The sequence below is a fragment of the Eschrichtius robustus genome, chromosome 11 (assembly GCF_028021215.1).
Source record: "Eschrichtius robustus isolate mEscRob2 chromosome 11, mEscRob2.pri, whole genome shotgun sequence".
Classification (NCBI taxonomy): Eukaryota; Metazoa; Chordata; class Mammalia; order Artiodactyla; family Eschrichtiidae; genus Eschrichtius; species Eschrichtius robustus.
This window is the reverse complement of record NC_090834.1, coordinates 57,889,944-57,908,890: the sequence shown is the minus strand read 5'-3', so window position 1 is coordinate 57,908,890 and position 18,947 is coordinate 57,889,944. Positions and strand designations below refer to the sequence as shown.

Sequence of the window (18,947 nt, the reverse complement as noted above, 5' to 3'; positions counted from 1 at the left end):
CTCTCTCTTCTCCTAAAGTTAAACTTTATCACACTAATAAAATCCAATAAAGGCCTAAAGGAATCAATGAAAAGGGGCCCTCACTGACCTAACATAGAAATAATAAATAGCATATCAAAAATAATAATGATTAAATGTATTGAAACATATCAAATATATAAAAATCCATGAGTTCATCATGGTAACAAGGTAATTAGTCATAATTAAAGGCTGCTGGGGCACTAACTCATTATTCTGAATATTAATAAAGGATATTGATTAAATCCTGGATTTCCTTTACAAACTGAATTTTAGAGTGACCAAATTGTTACTAAGGGAAAATTCTTCTTTATAGAAGAAATTCAGCTGATAAAGGAAAAGGAATGAGGGATTCAGAAAATCACTAATTTTCAACCCCTAATAAGTTAATAGAGCTATGAAAATAATGGATACTAAAAAGTGGAAGACTGATGGTATATTTATAAACCACTTGATCAATCTTAGTATTATCAAAAGTAGGCATACATTATATGCCTTAAGTACACAGTGACACTTATGAAGTATTTTGCCTTAAAAAAATAGGAAAGAAAGAAACTAAACTTAATTAAACATTTAAATGTAGCCACCAGTTTGAAGGAAATGCAAGGGATAGAGGAAAAAGTTAAATGACACCATGTAGAAGCAGTCAGCCAAATCCAGAATGTGGGACATTTTACAGAACAAATGACTTGGTTTCTCCAATAAATCAACAACATAGACTAAAGAAAACTAAGAGGCACAATAATTTTTAAAGAATGGGTTTTGTTTGGATCTTAAACCAAAAGACATGTTTTTAGTCAACTGGAGAAATGTGAATTTGGACTGGGTATTAAATGATATTTAGAAAGTATCGTTAATTTGTTACATGTGATAGTAACATAGTGTTTACTTTTTTAAAAATAAATCTTTATCAATTAGGGATGCACCCTCAAGTATTTATGTGTAAAATGACGTTTCAGTCAGGTTTCTAGTAGAAAACAGTAGTAATCAAATCAGGTAATTTAAAGAGAATTTAATAAAAAGCATCCTTTTCAAAGATGCAGGAAGACTGTAGGGAAACTAGAAGGGATAACACAGTACCCCTGGACTAGTAACAACAACTGTTAACACCCCTAGGCCTAGGGGTGAGGAAAGGGTGTGGTTATCAGAACCCAGAGACAGAGAAGTCTTGTGACAAGAAGTTGTGACATTTGGTCCAAGGATACACCTGGCTGCCACAAACCCTCAGAAAGGGAGCCAGAAGAATAGTACCTCAAGGTATTAAGCTCCTGGTGATACTATCCATTAGCAGAACCCAACTAGATGCTATTGGGTAAGGAAGTCCTTATGCTACTGGGTAATGCAGTCCTTATCTGCATTCTGTACAGATAAGCCTCAAGGGAATCAGAGCAGGGATGAGAGGCAGAGAAAGAGTGGACTGGGAGGGGGACACAAGAGATATCCAGGAAAAATGACAAGATGTATAGAATTTGCTTTAAAATACTCCAACCTCCTCCTCACCAAAACTTTGAATAAATGAAACAAAATTGGCAAAGTATTGATAATCATTGAATAGTATATATAGTGAAAACTATATAGGAATTTACTATATATTCCCTCTGCTTTTGTATATGTTAGAAAATTCTCATAATTAAAAGTTAAAAAAATGATTTAGTCCCTTAAGCATGAACTGAAATATCATTTAATTATTTAATGTAAATCATATTCTTTCCTGATAGTTGAAATTCTTGTATCCTCTCTCCAAGGCTTCTTTTTCCTGGTATTAAGAAGCATGGGCCAATGTTCATTGCAGCACTATTTACAATAGCCAGGTCATGGAAGCAACCTAAATGCCCATTGACAGACAAATGGATAAAGAAGATGTGGTACATGTATACAATGGAATATTACTCAGCCATTAAAAAAAACGAAATTGGGTCATTTGTAGAGACATGGATGGACCTAGAAACTGTCATACAGAGTGATGTAAGTCAGAAAGAGAAAAACAAATACCGTATAGTAACGTATATATGTGGAATCTAGAAAAAATGGTACAGATGAACCGGTTTGCAAGGCAGAAATAGAGACATAGATGTAGAGAACAAAAGAAGCATGGGAAGTCAAATTAGTACATAACATGAAATCAGAGCAAAAGGAAAAAGACAATCTAGAGGGCTTTTTCAAACAAGCCAACTTCTGTAAAAACCTGATCTTATCCATTATATGCTGATTCAATTAGTCCAAATTTAAAGCATTGGTGATGCCTTAAAATAATTTTAATTTACCTGCACTCTTCTTCTTCCACCATATTAAATGATATCTGCTCTATTTTTTTTTAATCCTCTCTCGACCTATGTAAAGCAAGGCTAATAATATCCAATGTTTGGCACAAAGTAGTGCTCAATAAATATCACATATTATTATAAGATTGTGTTATTGAGGCAGACTGTGTCTTATTAATGTCTGTGGCTCAACAAATATTTTTTTTAACTGAAATTAGAATTAACAGGAAGATAGGGAATTCCTTGGCAGTCCAGTGGTTAGGACACGGTGCTTTCACTGATGGGCCCAGATTCGATCCTTGGTTGGGGAACTAAGATCCCAAGCAAGCAGCATAGCACAGCCAAAAAGATAAGGAAGGAAGGGAGGGAGGAAGGGAGGGAGGAAGGGAGGGAGGGAGGGAGGAAAGAAAGAAAGGAAGGAAGGAAGGAAGGAAGGAAGGAAGGAAGGAAGGAAGGAAACATATTACTGAGATAGAAGCAAAAAGTTCTCACAAAAATTTAACTGATTATATGTGATAGAGCACTAGATAAGTATCTTCCATTTTAGGATCCACTGATTGCTATGGACCTCTTTAAAGTTATAGTTTGGGTTTCCTCTCCACATAGGAAGCAGTGTATATAATAATAAGACATAACTGTTTCATATTATATTTAAATAATTCATGGCAAAGATTATAGAGACAGTCGCATTATAAATTTAGGACTTCATTTCTAAGAATCACCACTCAAAATAACTATTGATAATTTGTGGTTACACAACTTTGTGACTATAATAAAACCACTAAATTGTACACTTTAAAAGGGTGAATTTTATGGTATGTGAATTACATCTCAATAAACATTTGTAATAACTCTTTACAAAGCACTTCATCTGTATTGTCTCATTCAATCTTTACAACAAAACCCTAAATTAGTTATTTACCATAATATTATGATGAGGAAACTGAAGCTCAGAGAAGTTTAATGATTTAACAATTTCCTCAAGCTCTCACAGTAAGCATAGCGTAAGATGCAAACCCTCATTTCCAAATGCTAAATCCAGTGCTTTCACCAAACCTAGTATTATGTACTTCCTGCCTCACAGAAACATGATATCTCTGAAATGCACAGAAGCAAAGTGGTTAAAATGGGGCCAACATTGCTGAGGAAGCCAGACTCTTCTAATCTTCCAACCTATGGAAGAGTCGTTCCTCCTCATGAAGACACTGGTCTTAGAACTGGAATTTTGAGATCTGGGTTTGCAAGATGCAGCTCTGTCACCCATACCAACAAACATTTATGTTGAAGGAAATGGGGTGGATTAATTAGTGATTTTTTGTTTCTGAAAACAGAGATTCATGTGATGTGAAATAATCACAAGTAATTAATTGGGTTTATTTTCGCCTTGTTCTTTAATTGAAAGAATTACCAAAATCCTTTTAATAACAATGTATATTATAATGTTATTAAAATTTCTAATCAAAGTCCAAAAGGCTAGTTTTCTACATGGCTTGTGCTAGTAAAAGTGAATTATCAGCAGAGCAGTAAACAAAATATATTCACATTAACTAAAACTCAAGTGACTTCTAGTAAAGGGGAGCGATAAAAGCGTTACACTCACAGTATTGATTTAAAAGCAACCTCTTTCAACAGCAGTGAGCAGACAATAGTTTTAATTTACTCTAAATTCTTTCCTGGTCAGGCACCAACACAGGAAAGAGGAAAGGACTTCATCTTTCTACACAGTTTGTGTGTTTTCTGAAAGAATTTATCTTTTTAATTCAAAGAATGCCTATTGGCACCACAGAAAACTTGGGAGTTATGAAGAGAACTTTCATTAGTTATTAGAGGACAAATTGAGATTGGGAAGGAAAGCTGAGGAGAATCAGCAAGAATGATAGGGATGGAGTAAAGGGACTAAGTAGGTAATTAAATAGTTAATCCCACTAGGGGATTGTAAGTAAACAAAAAATATGGGAGACCCCTGTAAGTTAATGATCACTCAAGAAAGCACGTTTGCTTAACCACGAAACCAAGCAGGCTTGCGTAGCAACAAAACCATGCAGCAGAAGCAGGAGACATGACCCAAAACAATAAAACAATGGTGGCATGAGACTCACATCCTGCCCAGTGAACTCAGTAAGTTAATGACCCCTAGGACATACTCTCTGCACACATAAAAAACAATACTTTATGGAAAAGTGACATTTCAAAGTGAAAGACCCTCACTGTACTGAGACCTGAAATAATTTTTCCATAGTGCCATGACAGTCCTGGCTTGACCATGTAGGGACAAGAAAACTCCCCTGCCCAACCTGCAGGAGGAGCTGATGATGGAAGCTTGGCGTCTACTGAAGAATGAGGAAGAAGGTGGGTTTTTCCCCCCTCCCCACTTTTCCTTTGATTATAAAATTGTAGCCCACTAAGTTCTCAGGGCACAGCATCCTCTCGCCTGCCCACTTGTAAGCCTCACAAGCATCCTATTCTAATAAATCACTTCTTATCTATCACTTTGCCTCTGGCTGAATTCTTTCCGTGACGAGACAGAAAGGACCCGGGCTCCCTGGAGCCCCCCAGAGATGCCACCTAGTGGTTTCAAGAACACCTTCCAAGCGCTCTATCACTTGAAGCTCGGGCTAATTATTCCTCTCATTTTAGCTCTTCTCTCACTTCTCTCCAGCCCTCAGAAATGTGGACTTGTGTCTCAGCAGAGCCCAGGGGAGGCAGAACTGAGGCTGGAGAGTGCTGAGAAATTTGCACCCCTCTCCCCCAACTAAACCATGACACCCATTCCATTAGCAGAAAACCACGACAGGTGCAAGGTCTGAGGAATCCCAGACATTCCCTCCCAGCTGCACCCACAAAGGGCCGCCCAAGGTGGGCGAGCTGTTGTGAGTGAGGGGTGGTGGCAAGATGTCCTCTTTCAACTTCAGCCTAGCACTTCTTGAACACTTCCTGTCTGCCAGGCTCTGTGCTACTTGCCTTCCATGCTTTTTTAAAAACAAATCGATGAGGTGGGTCGTCTGACCCACAACTCTACGAGGTAAACGTCACAGGCAGGTGAAAAAAACTAAGGCTCAAGAAGACCCAGTTGCCTGCCCTTCTTCACACCGGTCAAGCCCTGGTTCGCTCTGAAATCTACTCCCCCCAAACCACCACCCAGCCCCACCCCCGACCTCCGCGCTGCACCTCCGTCACTTCCCGTCTTCTCAGTCGCCCCACAAATTAAAAACGAGGTGGTTGGTCGAGATGAGCTTCAGCGGTCTTTCCAGGCTGCTGGCTTTACAGTTTTAAGAGCGGGTAAGGAAAACACCTCAAGGTTCCCACGTCAAAGCACCTGTCAAAGCGCAAGGGGCGCGCTCCCTCCCGCTCAGCGCTGGGAGAAGCGCGCCCGGCATCGCCGGGGGTCCGGCGGTCCCAAGTCTAGCCTCTCGCAAAGGCGCACGGGCCGCCGCGCGCATGCGCAATGGCCTCCGGGCGCGCACCGTCCCTCCACTCCCCGCCCCACCCGCGCCTGCTTCCAGTCCCTGAGGGAAGCGGCGAGGGCGAGGGCGTGTGCGTGTCCGGCTCCTGCTGACCGTTGGCCCCTCAGCCGGTGCTCTCGCAGAGGTGTCCTCGTCGCCCCTCCTCCCCGGCTCTGGTAACAACACCCTAACTCAGAGCCGGGGAGGGGAGGAGTCCTTCCGCATAGCACCCCCGGTGCCTCCAGCAAGCCTAGAGTCGGCCCGCCCCGAGGGGCGTGAGGGGGCGGGGCTGAAGACTTAGGACTCCGGCCCATACACCGCCTCCTGCCGAGCCAGAGCAGGGATCCCAGCCTGGTGTTGAGAGAGCCATGACGGCGCTGCGGGGGCTCTGGCCCGAGATGCAGGACACCTGTACCTCGCTGGGGCTGATGCTGTCGATCGTGCTGTTCATGGGGCTGGCCCGCGTGGTCACCCGGCAGCAGCTGAACAGGCCCACTGCCCACGCCTTCGTCTTGGAGTTTCTGGCCACGTTCCAGCTCTGCTTCTGCACCCATGAGCTGCAAGTGCTGAGCGAGCAGGAACCCCTGCACCCCACGTGGCCGCTGACGCTAACGTACTTCTTCTCGTTGGTGCATGGCCTGACTCTGGTGGGCACCTCCAGCAACCCGTGCGGCGTGATGATGCAGATGATGCTGGGGGGAATGTCCGCTGAGACGGGTGCGATGAGGCTGTTAGCTCAGCTGATTGGTGCCCTGTGCAGCAGGTACTGCATGGGCGCCCTGTGGAGCCTGGGACTGACCAAGTATCACGTCAGCGAGAGGAGCTTCGCTTGCAGGAATCCCATCCAAGTGGACTTGCCCAAAGCGGTCATCATAGAGGCCGTCTCCTCCTTTATCTTCCACAGCGCTTTGCTGCACTTCCAGGAGGTCCGAACCAAGCTTCGTATCCACCTGCTGTCAGCACTCATCACCTTTTTGGTCTATGCAGGTTTGTTATTCCCACAAAACACTTGGCATGTCCGGAGCTTCTATGACTTGAGGCTCTAAGTTCTTTGCCAAGATACATTTTAAACCATTATGCCTCTGTGATGTCAAAATTGGTATCTCCGTAATTCTAATCATTTTGCAGCTCATTCTTTACCGATAGGGTCGAAATATTGATCCTCCATTCAGTGCTTTTTTTTTTTTTTAACACCCAGAGAAAGCCACTTATGTGCTGAAAGTGAGATCATGTGAGATATTGCCAAGGGTTCAAATATCCTACAAAGGGATTGTTGTAATGGTAGAAAGGAAAGATAACGTCAGCTACCTCTTGCCAACTTGGTATAGATCCTTTCTGAGACTCTCACTGAAACATGATCCTGGGTGTCAAAAGTTCCTTCCAATTTAAAGCACAAGCTACCTGATTGGTTAGTAGTAAGAGTGGGAAGTAGAAATTCTGTAGTTCTATTTCTTAGTTCTTTTTCTACAAAATTACTTAAAATCATTTCTTATCTCCTTAATAATTCATCTTGAGTTATAAGTGAATTTTTAATGGCCTATCAAGAAAGATGTGTTTTAAAATCAAAACGTGCTTGAAATCAAAGATGCTTTTTAAAAACTAATAATTCTTGAGAATCTGTTGATTTCTTGTAAACCATTTGTTTACCTTGACAGATCTCAGATTTAGTGGATAATCTGAATATTCTAAATGGGACAAGAAAATCCAAAAAACAAAAGTTTGATGATGAAGTGTGTTATTTTAAATGATCACAACAAAATATTTCATTAGGACTATATCTGAATTCTAAAATGTTTTGGAGGCAGGAATCTAATAAAAGGAATTAGTAGTAAGAGTCAGTCTTCTGCCCATTGAAAGGGAAACTATGAGTAGACGCAAACCTCAAGATAAGGACTTTGAAACATACGCTCGACTTCCTAGGTAGAAATGAAAGAATCTGCAATCCATTTCAACTTCTTTAGATCTAGTACCATTTTTTTTGGAGAGACAGATGGAAATAAATGGTATAGGAGAGAAGGAAGGATTTATGCGTATTTGAGCGGTTGGTGAGTAGTTTCTTATTGAAGTTTTAGGTTTGGGCCAAAGCAAAAACATCCCTTGAAAAAAGTTATGCCACAATTTAGCTCTGTACTTATATAATTAGAAGTGGTAAACATTTAAAAGATGTTTTAAGTTAATAAAATGTTATACACAGTTCCTCCTCCCTCTCTTGATTATCCTTAAATTAGTATTCTTCCTTTTGTACTTTTAATACATATTTATGATTTCATAATAATACTGTATATAATATTAGCCAATACCTATTTTATAAGTGACAAAGATTTTGAGAGAAGAGAAACAAGATAATAATTGAAGTTATACATAAATATAAGGAGAGTTATTAGAAAGAACCCATAAAATAACAATTTAAGGTGTCAAAAAACACTGCTCTCTTTCTTCCCCTCGCATTATTGACATAGACATTGCTGAAATGAGGATACTAATTGGTAGGGGAGGAGGAGAGAGTGAAGGGATCACTACAGCAGTGGTTCTCAACATTCTCTCTGCGTTACAATCACCTAGGGAGTGTTTTAAACATACCCATATCTGGGTGCCAAGATTAAGATTTAATTGCTGTGGGAAGGGGCCTAGGCAATAGTAGATTTTAAATTTTCCCAGGTGATCCCAATATGAAACCAGGGCTGAGAACCACTGCTCCAGTCTAGACTTTGCTGGCCATTTCAGTAGCCACTAGTCACATATGGTTATTTAGGTATAAATCAACTAAAATTAAATATTTACTACTTCAGTTGCTATAGCCACATTTCAAGTACTCAATAGCCAGCCATATGTGGCTAGTGGGTACAATATTGGGCAGTGCTGGAGACTGTTTGCAGGGACAGAACCTAACAATTATTTACTACTGTTACAGAAATTGATACCCTATTATGATCTTCCTTTTCTGCCAATATAAGGGAGATAAGAATATTCATTGGGCAACATGCCAAGCATGTACGAAATTTATATGAGTTATCCTAGTTAATCCTTACAGCAACCCACTGATGAATACATTATTCCCATTTTTATGTAAGTGAGGCTCAGAAAAGTGAAATGATCTGTCCAAGGTCACACAGCTAGAATGTTCTGGAACCATGATTTAAACTGACACTAAAGCTTATACTCATTTCATTATCAGCATTTCTACAGCATATTCCTCAAAAGTAACAAAAATATATACATACAATTGAATGTTGTTCAGCCATGAAAAGGAATGAAGTTCTGATACATACAATAGGAATGAACCTTGAAAACATTATGCTAAGCAAAATCAGCCAGACACAAAGGGACAAATGTTATATGACTCCACTTACATGAAATATTCAGAATAGGCAAATTCATAGAGTCAGAAAGTAGAATAGAGGTTACCATGGGCTGGGTAGCAGGGAGGAATAGGGACTTTTTGTTTAATGGGTACAGAGTTTCTGTTTGGGGTGATGGAAAAGTTTTGGAAATAGTGGTGATGATTGAACATTGTGACTGTAACTAATGCCATGAATATACACTTTTAAATGGTTAAAATGGCATATTTTATGTTATGTATATTTTAGCATAACTTAAAAAAATTTGTTACAAAAGGATTCTGTTGCCAAATAAATTTGGCAAACACTGGATTAAACAGATTTTCTAATTTAAGACTTCACAGAGCCTTTACTATGCTACTGTTTATTGTGAAACTCCAACAAGAGGAGCATGTGGAACACAGTTTTTCAAACTTACGGAATCCATTTGTCTAGGAGTGTGTAGCAGAAGAGAACATACTTTGGGAAGTGCTGCACTAAGCCATGTCACTCCCCATTTTTTCTACGGATATAAGTCATAACTTTAGATCAGTTATTCTAAATAGAGTGAACTGTTTGGGGACTAGCTGAGTGTGTGTCTTACCCGGCAGAGGTGAGGCTTTTGTAGGAAGGAGTTAAGAATGGATAGGGAAGGAAAGTCAGGGGAAGCATCTGCTAAATCAGGCATCGTTACAAGTTACTTTGATATGTCTTTCTCTTTTTTTTTTTTAAACTTCTAAGATACTATTAGTACTGGTTTGGCTAAGTTGCATGCTGGGATATTTCTTTAATCACTTGCATTTTGAGGACACCCAGAAGTCACTAATACAGGTCACATCAAAAGAACTGATAATTTAAGATTACAGAACATAACTGTCCAGCAGCGTAGCCACAGGCTCCTTGGATAGCCAATGATCAAGCGTCTGATTGTGTATTTATTGATTTAGCATCCTGCACTTTGATGTGCAGATGGAGGCCACTGATGTCATTACCACTTATCATGTATTTATTGACTTCCCAAATAAAGTGAAAAAAAACTGTGTGATTTATTAACATATTAAAGCTGTTAAAACTATTAATGCAAATTTCAAGCAAATCTTCCTTAATTTAGGTTTTGGGAGAATTTGGTTCAATGACCGGGGTAAGAGAGAACTGCATTCATTTTTAAATTAATTACATATTGGGAAAAAATCTGTTATTTTACATATCCAGATAGGTTGTCTTTATTACTGTACCCTGTTCATTTCCTTTGTAGAATTTTAAATTATATACTTGTTTTCTGATGTAATGCCTGTCTTCCTCCACCAGACAGTAAGCTTTATGAGTACAGAGACTAAAATTGTTTTATTCATTATAAGTTATAATCAGGACTTAGCATGGTGTCGCCTGTTACAAATAAATACTCATTATTTTTAGAATGAGTGAATGAATGAATTAGCAAATACTCTATTCATTTAAAAATAGAAAGAAGTAATACATATCTGGGTATTCCATATTTTATGTCTAAGAGCTTTCAAAATAAGCCTAATATATTGTTTGAAGTAACTGTATTTTTACTTCATTACTCCATTCAGGAGGTTTTTGTATCCTTCTAAGTCACAAAGAATTTGGGTAAGATTATTTGTCAAAGGAGAAGGGAACTAAGTCCTTTACATACGTTCATTTTTAATACAATGACCGTATGAAATAGGTGCCAATTTACAAATGAAAAACAGCTTCAAACGAAGGTCCAAAACTTTTTTTTTTATCATGCCAGTATAATATAGTGGTTAAGCACACAGCCTTGGAGTTGGACTGTGTCCGTAGGAGAGATAACTTAATTTAGGTCTGTTTCCTCATCTTTAAAATGGAGAATAATACTATCTATCTCTTCAGACTATGATGAAGAATAATGTATTCCAAGGTCTTCCCACAATAACTGGCACAAATGTTCTGGTCACTGGAAAGGCCTAGCTTCCATTATAAATTAGTTAATTGACATTCTAGCTTTTACACGAGTCTTACATGATTTTAACTAGTGTCATTCTGTCACAGAGAATTTGATTCCCTTTAGGAGTACTGAGAAACATTAGTGCCTATAATTACCAGATTTGGGACTCAGTCTTTGTGGTAATTTCACCAAGGTCATACTGTCTTCTAAGACTCTTGGCAGTCAGCCAGCTGGACCTCCCTGTTGATACCTCTTCTTCAACATATGTTATGGCTTCTCCCCTCCAGACATCAATATATAGTAACTTATGTTTCAAAGCCATTTTCTGTAAGTTCTGTGCCTGATGGATGATTCTTACTTTTTAAATAATTCACATTTAATTACACAATACATAATGTGTTATTTTTGTAAAAAATGGAAATATTACCAATGAGACTTTTGATTGCTATCCTTCATGCCTGTCCCCTCTCCTTCCCTGCCTACTCTTCTCACCAGTGTAGTCCTGTGCATGCATATGTGTGTGTCCTTCCAAATTCTTATGTGCATTTATTATACATATTGATAGGACCCTATAGAAACTATTATATGTGTTCATGTTAACATGAAAGGTATCATACTTTACTTTCTGCAGTTTGCTTTTTTTAGTGGTGTGGTTCAATGATATTATCTTGGAGATCTATATTAGTAAAGAGATTTCGCTTGTTATTTCAGTACTGAATGGTATTCCAAATTAATAACAAAGTTGTATATGTAGCTACCTTCTTCTGAATAGACATTTAGGTTTTTCCCAGTTCATTGCTACTATAAACAACCTTATGTGTGTCTACTAGTATACAAGTACCAGTAGTTCTCTAGGACAGTGGTTTTCAATGGGACAATTTTGCCCCCCGCCCCCCCAGGGGACTTTTAGCAATGTCTGGAGACATTTTTGGTTGTTACAAGGTGGGAGATGGATGTGCAACTGGCATCTAGTGGGTAAAGGCTAGGAATGCTGCTAAAAATCCTACAATGCAAAGGACAACTCCCAACAAAGAATTACCCAGTCTAAAACATCAAAGCCAATGCCACATTTTGGGCCTTTTGCTGACACAACAATGGATTTCTGAATCAGTTAACTTATCCTTAAAATAACAGTAATTTATTATTTTTCATGACTTTGTGGATTAGATAGGAAATTCCTGAGATCATGTAGCTGGACAGTTGGTATGTCTGGAAGAGCCAAGGTACTTCACTCGTGTCCAGCACTTGGTACCAACAGCCATCTAAGATGCCTCAGTTTTCTTCCCTGTGGCCTGTCATCCTCCAGCAGCCTAGACCAACTCACTTACATGGTCAGGGCATTGTTCCAAGAGAGTAAAAAGTGGAAACCGACGATGGCTTTATTGAGACCTGAACCTAGAATTCACTCAGTGTTGCTTCTCACACTCAGAATTCACATAGCATCACTTCTGCTGCATTCTATTTGTCAGTGCAAGTTGTAAAGCCAATCCATATCCAAGACAGGGGAATAGACTGTACCTCTGGGTAGGAGGAGCAGCTTCTACCAAGTCACACTGAGCAGAATTGGTGATGTAAGGGTTAGAAGATAAGTGTGAAGTAGTTGGAGTTTTAGAATGGTATAAAACTGACTGACAGTGTTCTTAGACCTAATGGAAATACCAAAGACCTAACGGGAAAACTGAAGCAAACTAATTATGAGGGCAATGATTCAGTCTATTTTTATTGATAAATGCCAAAAAAAAAATCACAGGTCACTTATATTATCACAGCACATATTACATTATATTTTATTATAAAGATCTGTGTGAATCCTTATCTTTTTGTCCATGGTGTCTAGAACATAAGAACTCAATAATTTTTTGTGGAATTAAGCTGAAATGACCACATGCCAACCAAACAATTCTGTTGGCCCTTGGCAGTTGCAGGTTTAACATTCCAGGATTTGACTATTCAAGAGTGGTCCTGAAGGTCCATGATGTGATGTCATTTATAATTGCTGAGGCATGAATATGAATCATGCTGTGAGGCTGGTATGCTAAAAAGGACTCTTAGCCATGGAGTGAACTCAGTTCAGTGTCAACATCTTTACCTCAACACAGCTTCAATGTTTTCAGCCTATCAGGAGTGAAATCTCATTAGTGAAATCTTATGAAAGGGTCTCTTAATTTTCAATTTTACTTCACTGCATTTTATAAAGACAATTAACATGCTATAGTGGCATATGTCCATGTAAAATTTGTGAAGATCTCCGGATCTGTAGCTGTGGCTGAGTCAGAGGCAGACAAGTGTGCCCAAGCTTCCACATGGAACAACCACCAGAAATGTCTCTATCTCAGGGATACAATTAGAGTATGTTTTGAAAAGCGGAGCCACAGTTCTGGTGAGTACCACTGGACAGGCAGTCCAACCTCTTTTGCCTTTCCTTACTTGCTGTGTAGCCAGAACTATAAACTCCTGGGCCCCATCTCAGAGAGAGACCCTGTGTGCAGAGCTGGACCATGAATCCTGAAAAGTAGTCAACAGTTAGAATTTGTGCTTATCTTTCACGACTACTCAGTGACTTCTTTTTTTATTTTTAAAAATTTTGTAACCACGTTATTGAGATATAATTCACACACCATTCAGTCACTTCTTCAGGGCTCTGCTGCCAAGTAAAAATGGAGTCAATGATAATGCTTTGGTCCATTTTATTTTTTGTTTTCAAAGCAAAGGTACTTCTGCTCAAGAGGATCCTGGGGTATTGTACCCATTTTAAATGTACTTTCGTTTTATTTTTATTATTATTCATTTAAGTTTATGAATGTTAAGGGCAGCCAAATCTCCTGTTTTATAAAACTGTAGGAACAGTAACAGAGCAGGTTAACTTTCAATGTGCATTTTATAATATACTATAGGAAAAGCATTGGATTAAAATTCTTAATGTCCTTTGTCCCCCCACCCCCGCTTTTTTGCACCTGGCATATTATAATCTGTAATCTATTTTTATTCTCTATGCCAGGTGATTCTGCAAAGGAAGATTACAGAATAAGAATACTTAAATACCTAAAATGAAATAGTTACATTTAGTAATCCCTGTATTTCTAGTTGCAAGAAAATGTAAGATATATGGTTTGGTATCATTCTGTTTAAAATGTATTACAGGAGGAAGTCTAACAGGAGCTGTATTTAATCCAGCTTTGGCACTTTCACTACATTTCAAGTGTTTTGATGAAGCATTCCTTCAATTTTTTGTAGTATATTGGCTGGCTCCTTCTTTAGGTAAGCATATTTTTATTTAATATGATTAAAAGATTAGAATCTTTTAAATATGATATGGAATGTCACTGTAACATGTCAATTTCCAAAGCCAGAGTAGGAACAGACAGAAAAAAAAGGTAGGAAATGTTATGCCTGAAATAACATTTTATTTTGTGCAGTATCCTTTAAAACTTCTTTTATCTTCAAAGAAACAAATTACCTAGTTAAGGATAGTCAGTTTGAGGTCTGATACCACTTTAAGAAGCCCTCAGATATGAGGGCAAAAAAGTGAGGAGTAATTATTTCCATTAAAAAATAATCTTTTTTTTTTTGCTAAAGGAATTTGTTTTTTTCAAGTGTGTGAGCTCCAAATAAAATACTATTTAGTTCATTTGACTCATTTTACAGAAGGGCATCTCATGAAACAATGCAGAACTATAATAAATGTAGTTTTAAAATTTTCCACAAGTTGCATTCCTATTATCTCTATCTGGATCAGATATGTAAAATTCCTCTTTTCAGGTAGGTCAAATAACATAAAAAAGTTATAACTGTAATCATGATATGCATTTCCTTATGTAAGTTATCAGCATTTCTTGATTTTGTTTAGTCATCTGTTTTAAGCCTGACTATAATTCATAACTATAAATGAATATGAGGATAGCTGGCCTTCTGTTAGTTCATCCTTCTTTTTATCCAGTTTGCATTTTGTTTCTTGTTGCTCATTTCTTTAAAAAAAAAAAGGGGGTGGGGAGGAGGGTACTTATAGGAGAGAACATAGGCATAACAGGTTTGAATAGCCATCCTACTTCACTCCTTCCATTCACCTTCCATTCCTTTCATTTAGGAATTTTCCTCACATTTAGTATCTATTATGCTCAGCAATATCTATAGGCCTAAACATGAAGAATATCAGAGAAAACCTGTATTTTAAAATGCTAATAATGGTAGCTTTTTTTCATCTATTGATTACTAGTATTTTCCAATAAGTTCTTTAAATTTTCTCTGCTCTTAACTTTTAAGAAGTAAAAAAGGTCACTGAAGTTCATGAAGAAGTTAAAAAGGTCACTAATTGGACCGGTCTACTTAAGTTTTTATATGGAAAAATTCTCTTAATATGTCTTATTTGAAATGAACATATATTATTAACATTATATATTTGTTAATGTGCTCCAACTACAATTTTAACAGTAGGCCCATGATACTAAGGAATTATGTCATTCACTACTTGAAAAAAACCTAAAAAGTAGGCCTTTCCAAAATAATTTTAAAAGAAAAAAGAAACAGAAGTCATTGCCATTCTCTGTAAAAAGACCATGACTTTTTTTTCATTAAACACATTTCCCAGCCTAAATCACTTGATAACTTCTTCCTGGAAGAACATACTGGAAAAAAGTCTCATGACAGATTAAAAAAAAGGAGCAATCACTTCTGCCCCTTTAGCAAATATACAGACCAGAGAGTAGTAGGGTAGGAAAACAGACTATATTCTCTTCATGATAGTGTGGTGCAAACAGGAAGATAACATTACTTGTTGCTGTTACCAAAACATTTTAAAGAACCCCTTATCCAAAAAACAATCCAAATACGCAAATGAAAAACAAATATACTTTTATTTCTTTGCTTCCTATTCAAGGGATCTTTTAAAAATGGAATTGGGATCAAACTTTTTTGCAATTATGTATGGCCCTAATTAGCTTGTTGAAAATATACATTCAAAGATTCTTCCTTTGTTGACCTAAGGATCTCCTAGCTTTTTCTAAACAGACCCAAACAAAATTTCTGTTCTAGTTCTTCATTTAAAGAGCCACGTTCCTATACTGCTTTAAGAGGTTTGTGAATGAGAAACAATATAGAAATAACTCGATAGATGTGGATAAAAGACATGTGACTAAATGGCAGTTTTTAGAATACTAAATTCTGGCTTGCCACTGACTTTTGTCATACACTGAAATTACATTCCCACTGGGGAAAAAAATGGCCTCAAATGAAGTAAGGTCACTATTTAACTCTAAGAAGGATAAGAAAAATAAATTTTATTTTTACAAGAGTCATTCAAAGAGCTAAGAGATGAGGAGTCGAAGCAAACAAACACTAGGCAGTGCCACAGAGTGCGACAGAGGAGAGTAATCGCAAGATACCTATCTTCTTTCCCTTCTTGACCAAGCAGGGAGCCAACTATTCTTGGAAGACACGGTCCTTGTTCTTTCTTGTTTCTCTTCATAGCGGAGATAATTATAATTCCTTTAATGGGCCCTGCCATCTTCCCCAATTAATAAAATGTTAGAAATGTGACTATAAGAATGTATATAAATTCTCTAGCTTACACATTTCATATAATAAAAATTAGCAAATTCTATTTGCTTCTATGAAACTGCAACTCCACTTTTAGAAAGTTTTAAATGTAATGTCTTATTTTCTAGCTCTGACTTTATAAAGAATATGTCAAATTTTGTGGATTTATTAACAGATTGTTTCTGACTTTTTAAAAATCTAAAGCCTTTGGTTGCAAATCAGATTCATCTTTCAAAAATATGTTAAGCTATCCAAATGCTAGTCAAACCTTAAGGTTTCCTCTTGTTAGCAAACAGGAGTAAACTATCAAATCTGCATGTGACAAAAACACATTCTTAATCTAAGTTTAAACTGATTTAGAGCTTTAAGCCTACATACCTTCAGATAAAAACACTAACCATTGCAGACTTCTCTGTTAGACAGTGATTTGAGTCCTGTGCCTAAATCTCCTCTGTCCCTATTTCCCACTGAAAAATTTTAAATCTTAAAAAATGTTTTTAAAAAAAAATCACATTTTTTACATATATATATATGCTAGTTTAGATTTATCTGGCATGACCTCAAAAATGAAGATGTGCTAATATGTGATTTTTTAAAAAACATTTATATTTAAGATTTAAAATGTCAACTGAAGTTTTCTTTCAGATACTTTGCTTATTAATACAGCTCTAAAAGCTATTAATGGTTGAGACTAAAATGGAGACCCAAGTCCAGAGTTTCTCACTCAGCAAGTCAGTAATGGAGCCAGAACTAGAACTCCAGATCTATTTTATTTATCCTTTGAATTCACTGTTTAGATCCTACTGGTTTTTCCAAGTACATACTGTTTTTAAGGATTCATGGTTGAAGAAAAATAATATGAGAATATTATATTTTAAAATACCTACATGTTTCATGTAGAATTGATGTAGCTAATTCTTTTAAACATAGCTCTACAAATCTCTAGGTATGTAATTGTATATAATCTTAAATTATAACCACTGAATGATTATGAACTTCCTTAGGGATTGTTTTGTTTTTACTGTATTTTTCTTTCAGGTATATTGCTGATGATTTTGATGTTCAGTTTTTTCCTTCCATGGCTGTATAACAACCACACAATTAATAAAAAGGAGTAACTATTCTAAAAGACTAAGTTTCAGGACAGTCAAGATGGATGTGATAAAGATTTTATCACCTAATACTCACACACTGGCTGCACTGGATTCGTCAATGTTATCTTCCTTTGAAGAAACTGCCTTAGAGTTTTCATCACTGGGACTTAAAAAAAATTACTGTGAAAATAAGGTATCCTGTGTTTTTCAGTTAAGACTTGTTCTTTTAAGCGTGTATTAAATGCTGCTAGAAAAGACTCTTTAAATATAAATCTCAAGTGATAATTGTTAATTTTGATGAAAAAGAAATTGAGTACAGGGTAAGAAGGGAAGGGAAGGTGATGGTAGGACCAAGAAAGAGTATGTGTATCATGTGTCACTTGAATGAACAAGATTTTTAACCAAAGGACAAACAGTCATGCTTACAAAACTGGAGAGAGGATACTTTTCAGCCACTACCTCACACAGTGATACCATCAGCAGTGTCATCTTTCAATAGGAAAGTTGCTTTTGGAAGTAGATTATATACCTACTCATACTCAAGGGGGTTCCTGAATTTTAAATATATTCTAATCTAAAATATTTTCTCTAAATAGACAATCTCACTAGCTTTAGGCAAACTGTCATTCTTTAGTAGAATAAAGCACTCATACAAAGTATAAGCTTTTCACATTCTCATCTGACTGAACAGCTACCTTATGAAGTAGGTAGGGCATGTATTTTTAATCTCCATTTAACAGATAAGGAAATGAAGTCTAGAAGGGGGTTTACTGCTTTGCCCAAGGTCAAATACAGCCAAATACCATCTTTAAACTTCTACTTCAATACAAAAAAAAATTCTCCGTCATCAAGACTAAAGGAAAATTGAAGATTATAAAGAAACATTAAATACTTTATAATGTTACAATCTGTTTAGGAATTAACAGCTTTTTTTTTTAGGCTTAAAGAACCTTCAAGTTTTCCTCTATTAGAAGCTTTCTTTTATTGTATGTCTACCTTTTTTTTTTTTTTTAATTCCCCCCCTGTATGTCTACTTTTTATTAAAAGTTCAGATGATAAAAGGTTAAGTATGTTTCTCTTCAAAGGAATTCCATTATCAGAGTTAAAACTGAAAGCAAAAAAAAAGGGGGGAGGGGCGAAATAAGATCTGTTTGAGTAATAATCAATTAAGCAACTGATAAACTGCCAGGTGATCTAAGTGCTGCTTGGTGATCAGCCTGTTATAGTCACTCTCTTTACACCTGCAGACTGAACCAGACTGCTGCAGGCTACCCAACAAGGCAGCCAGTTTGACAGTCATGGACTTTGACTCTTGAACTTATGAATACATACCGTAGTATTTTCTATTTTAA

At 37.2% G+C, this 18,947-nt stretch overlaps 1 protein-coding gene and 1 long non-coding RNA gene across 2 annotated transcripts in view; one reads left to right on the top strand and one right to left on the bottom strand.

The window, feature by feature from the left end:
• Positions 1 to 5,938, bottom strand: part of LOC137772115 (uncharacterized) — an 81,300-nt gene extending 75,362 nt beyond the window's left edge. Inside the window, exon 1 of the long non-coding RNA XR_011075463.1 lies at positions 5,448 to 5,938. This is a non-coding gene — a long non-coding RNA (uncharacterized lncRNA). The remainder of the gene's footprint in view (positions 1 to 5,447) is intronic.
• Positions 5,939 to 5,944: 6 nt separating this feature from the next.
• Positions 5,945 to 18,448, top strand: AQP11 (aquaporin 11). Its single transcript, XM_068556022.1, has 3 exons — positions 5,945 to 6,709; positions 14,111 to 14,227; positions 17,540 to 18,448. The coding sequence occupies exons 1-3, from the start codon at positions 6,091 to 6,093 to the stop codon at positions 17,617 to 17,619; spliced, it is 816 nt and encodes a 271-aa protein (XP_068412123.1). The 5' UTR covers positions 5,945 to 6,090; the 3' UTR covers positions 17,620 to 18,448.
• The last annotated feature ends 499 nt before the right edge of the window (positions 18,449 to 18,947 follow it).

Excerpts from the sequence above, each read along its gene's own strand:
- AQP11 (XM_068556022.1), top strand. The coding sequence starts at position 6,091 with ATGACGGCGCTGCGGGGGCTCTGGCCCGAGATGCAGGACACCTGTACC. Across the intron at positions 6,710-14,110 it reads CACCTTTTTGGTCTATGCAG|GAGGAAGTCTAACAGGAGCT; the intron begins GTTTGTTATTCC and ends AATGTATTACAG. Across the intron at positions 14,228-17,539 it reads TTGGCTGGCTCCTTCTTTAG|GTATATTGCTGATGATTTTG; the intron begins GTAAGCATATTT and ends TTTTTCTTTCAG.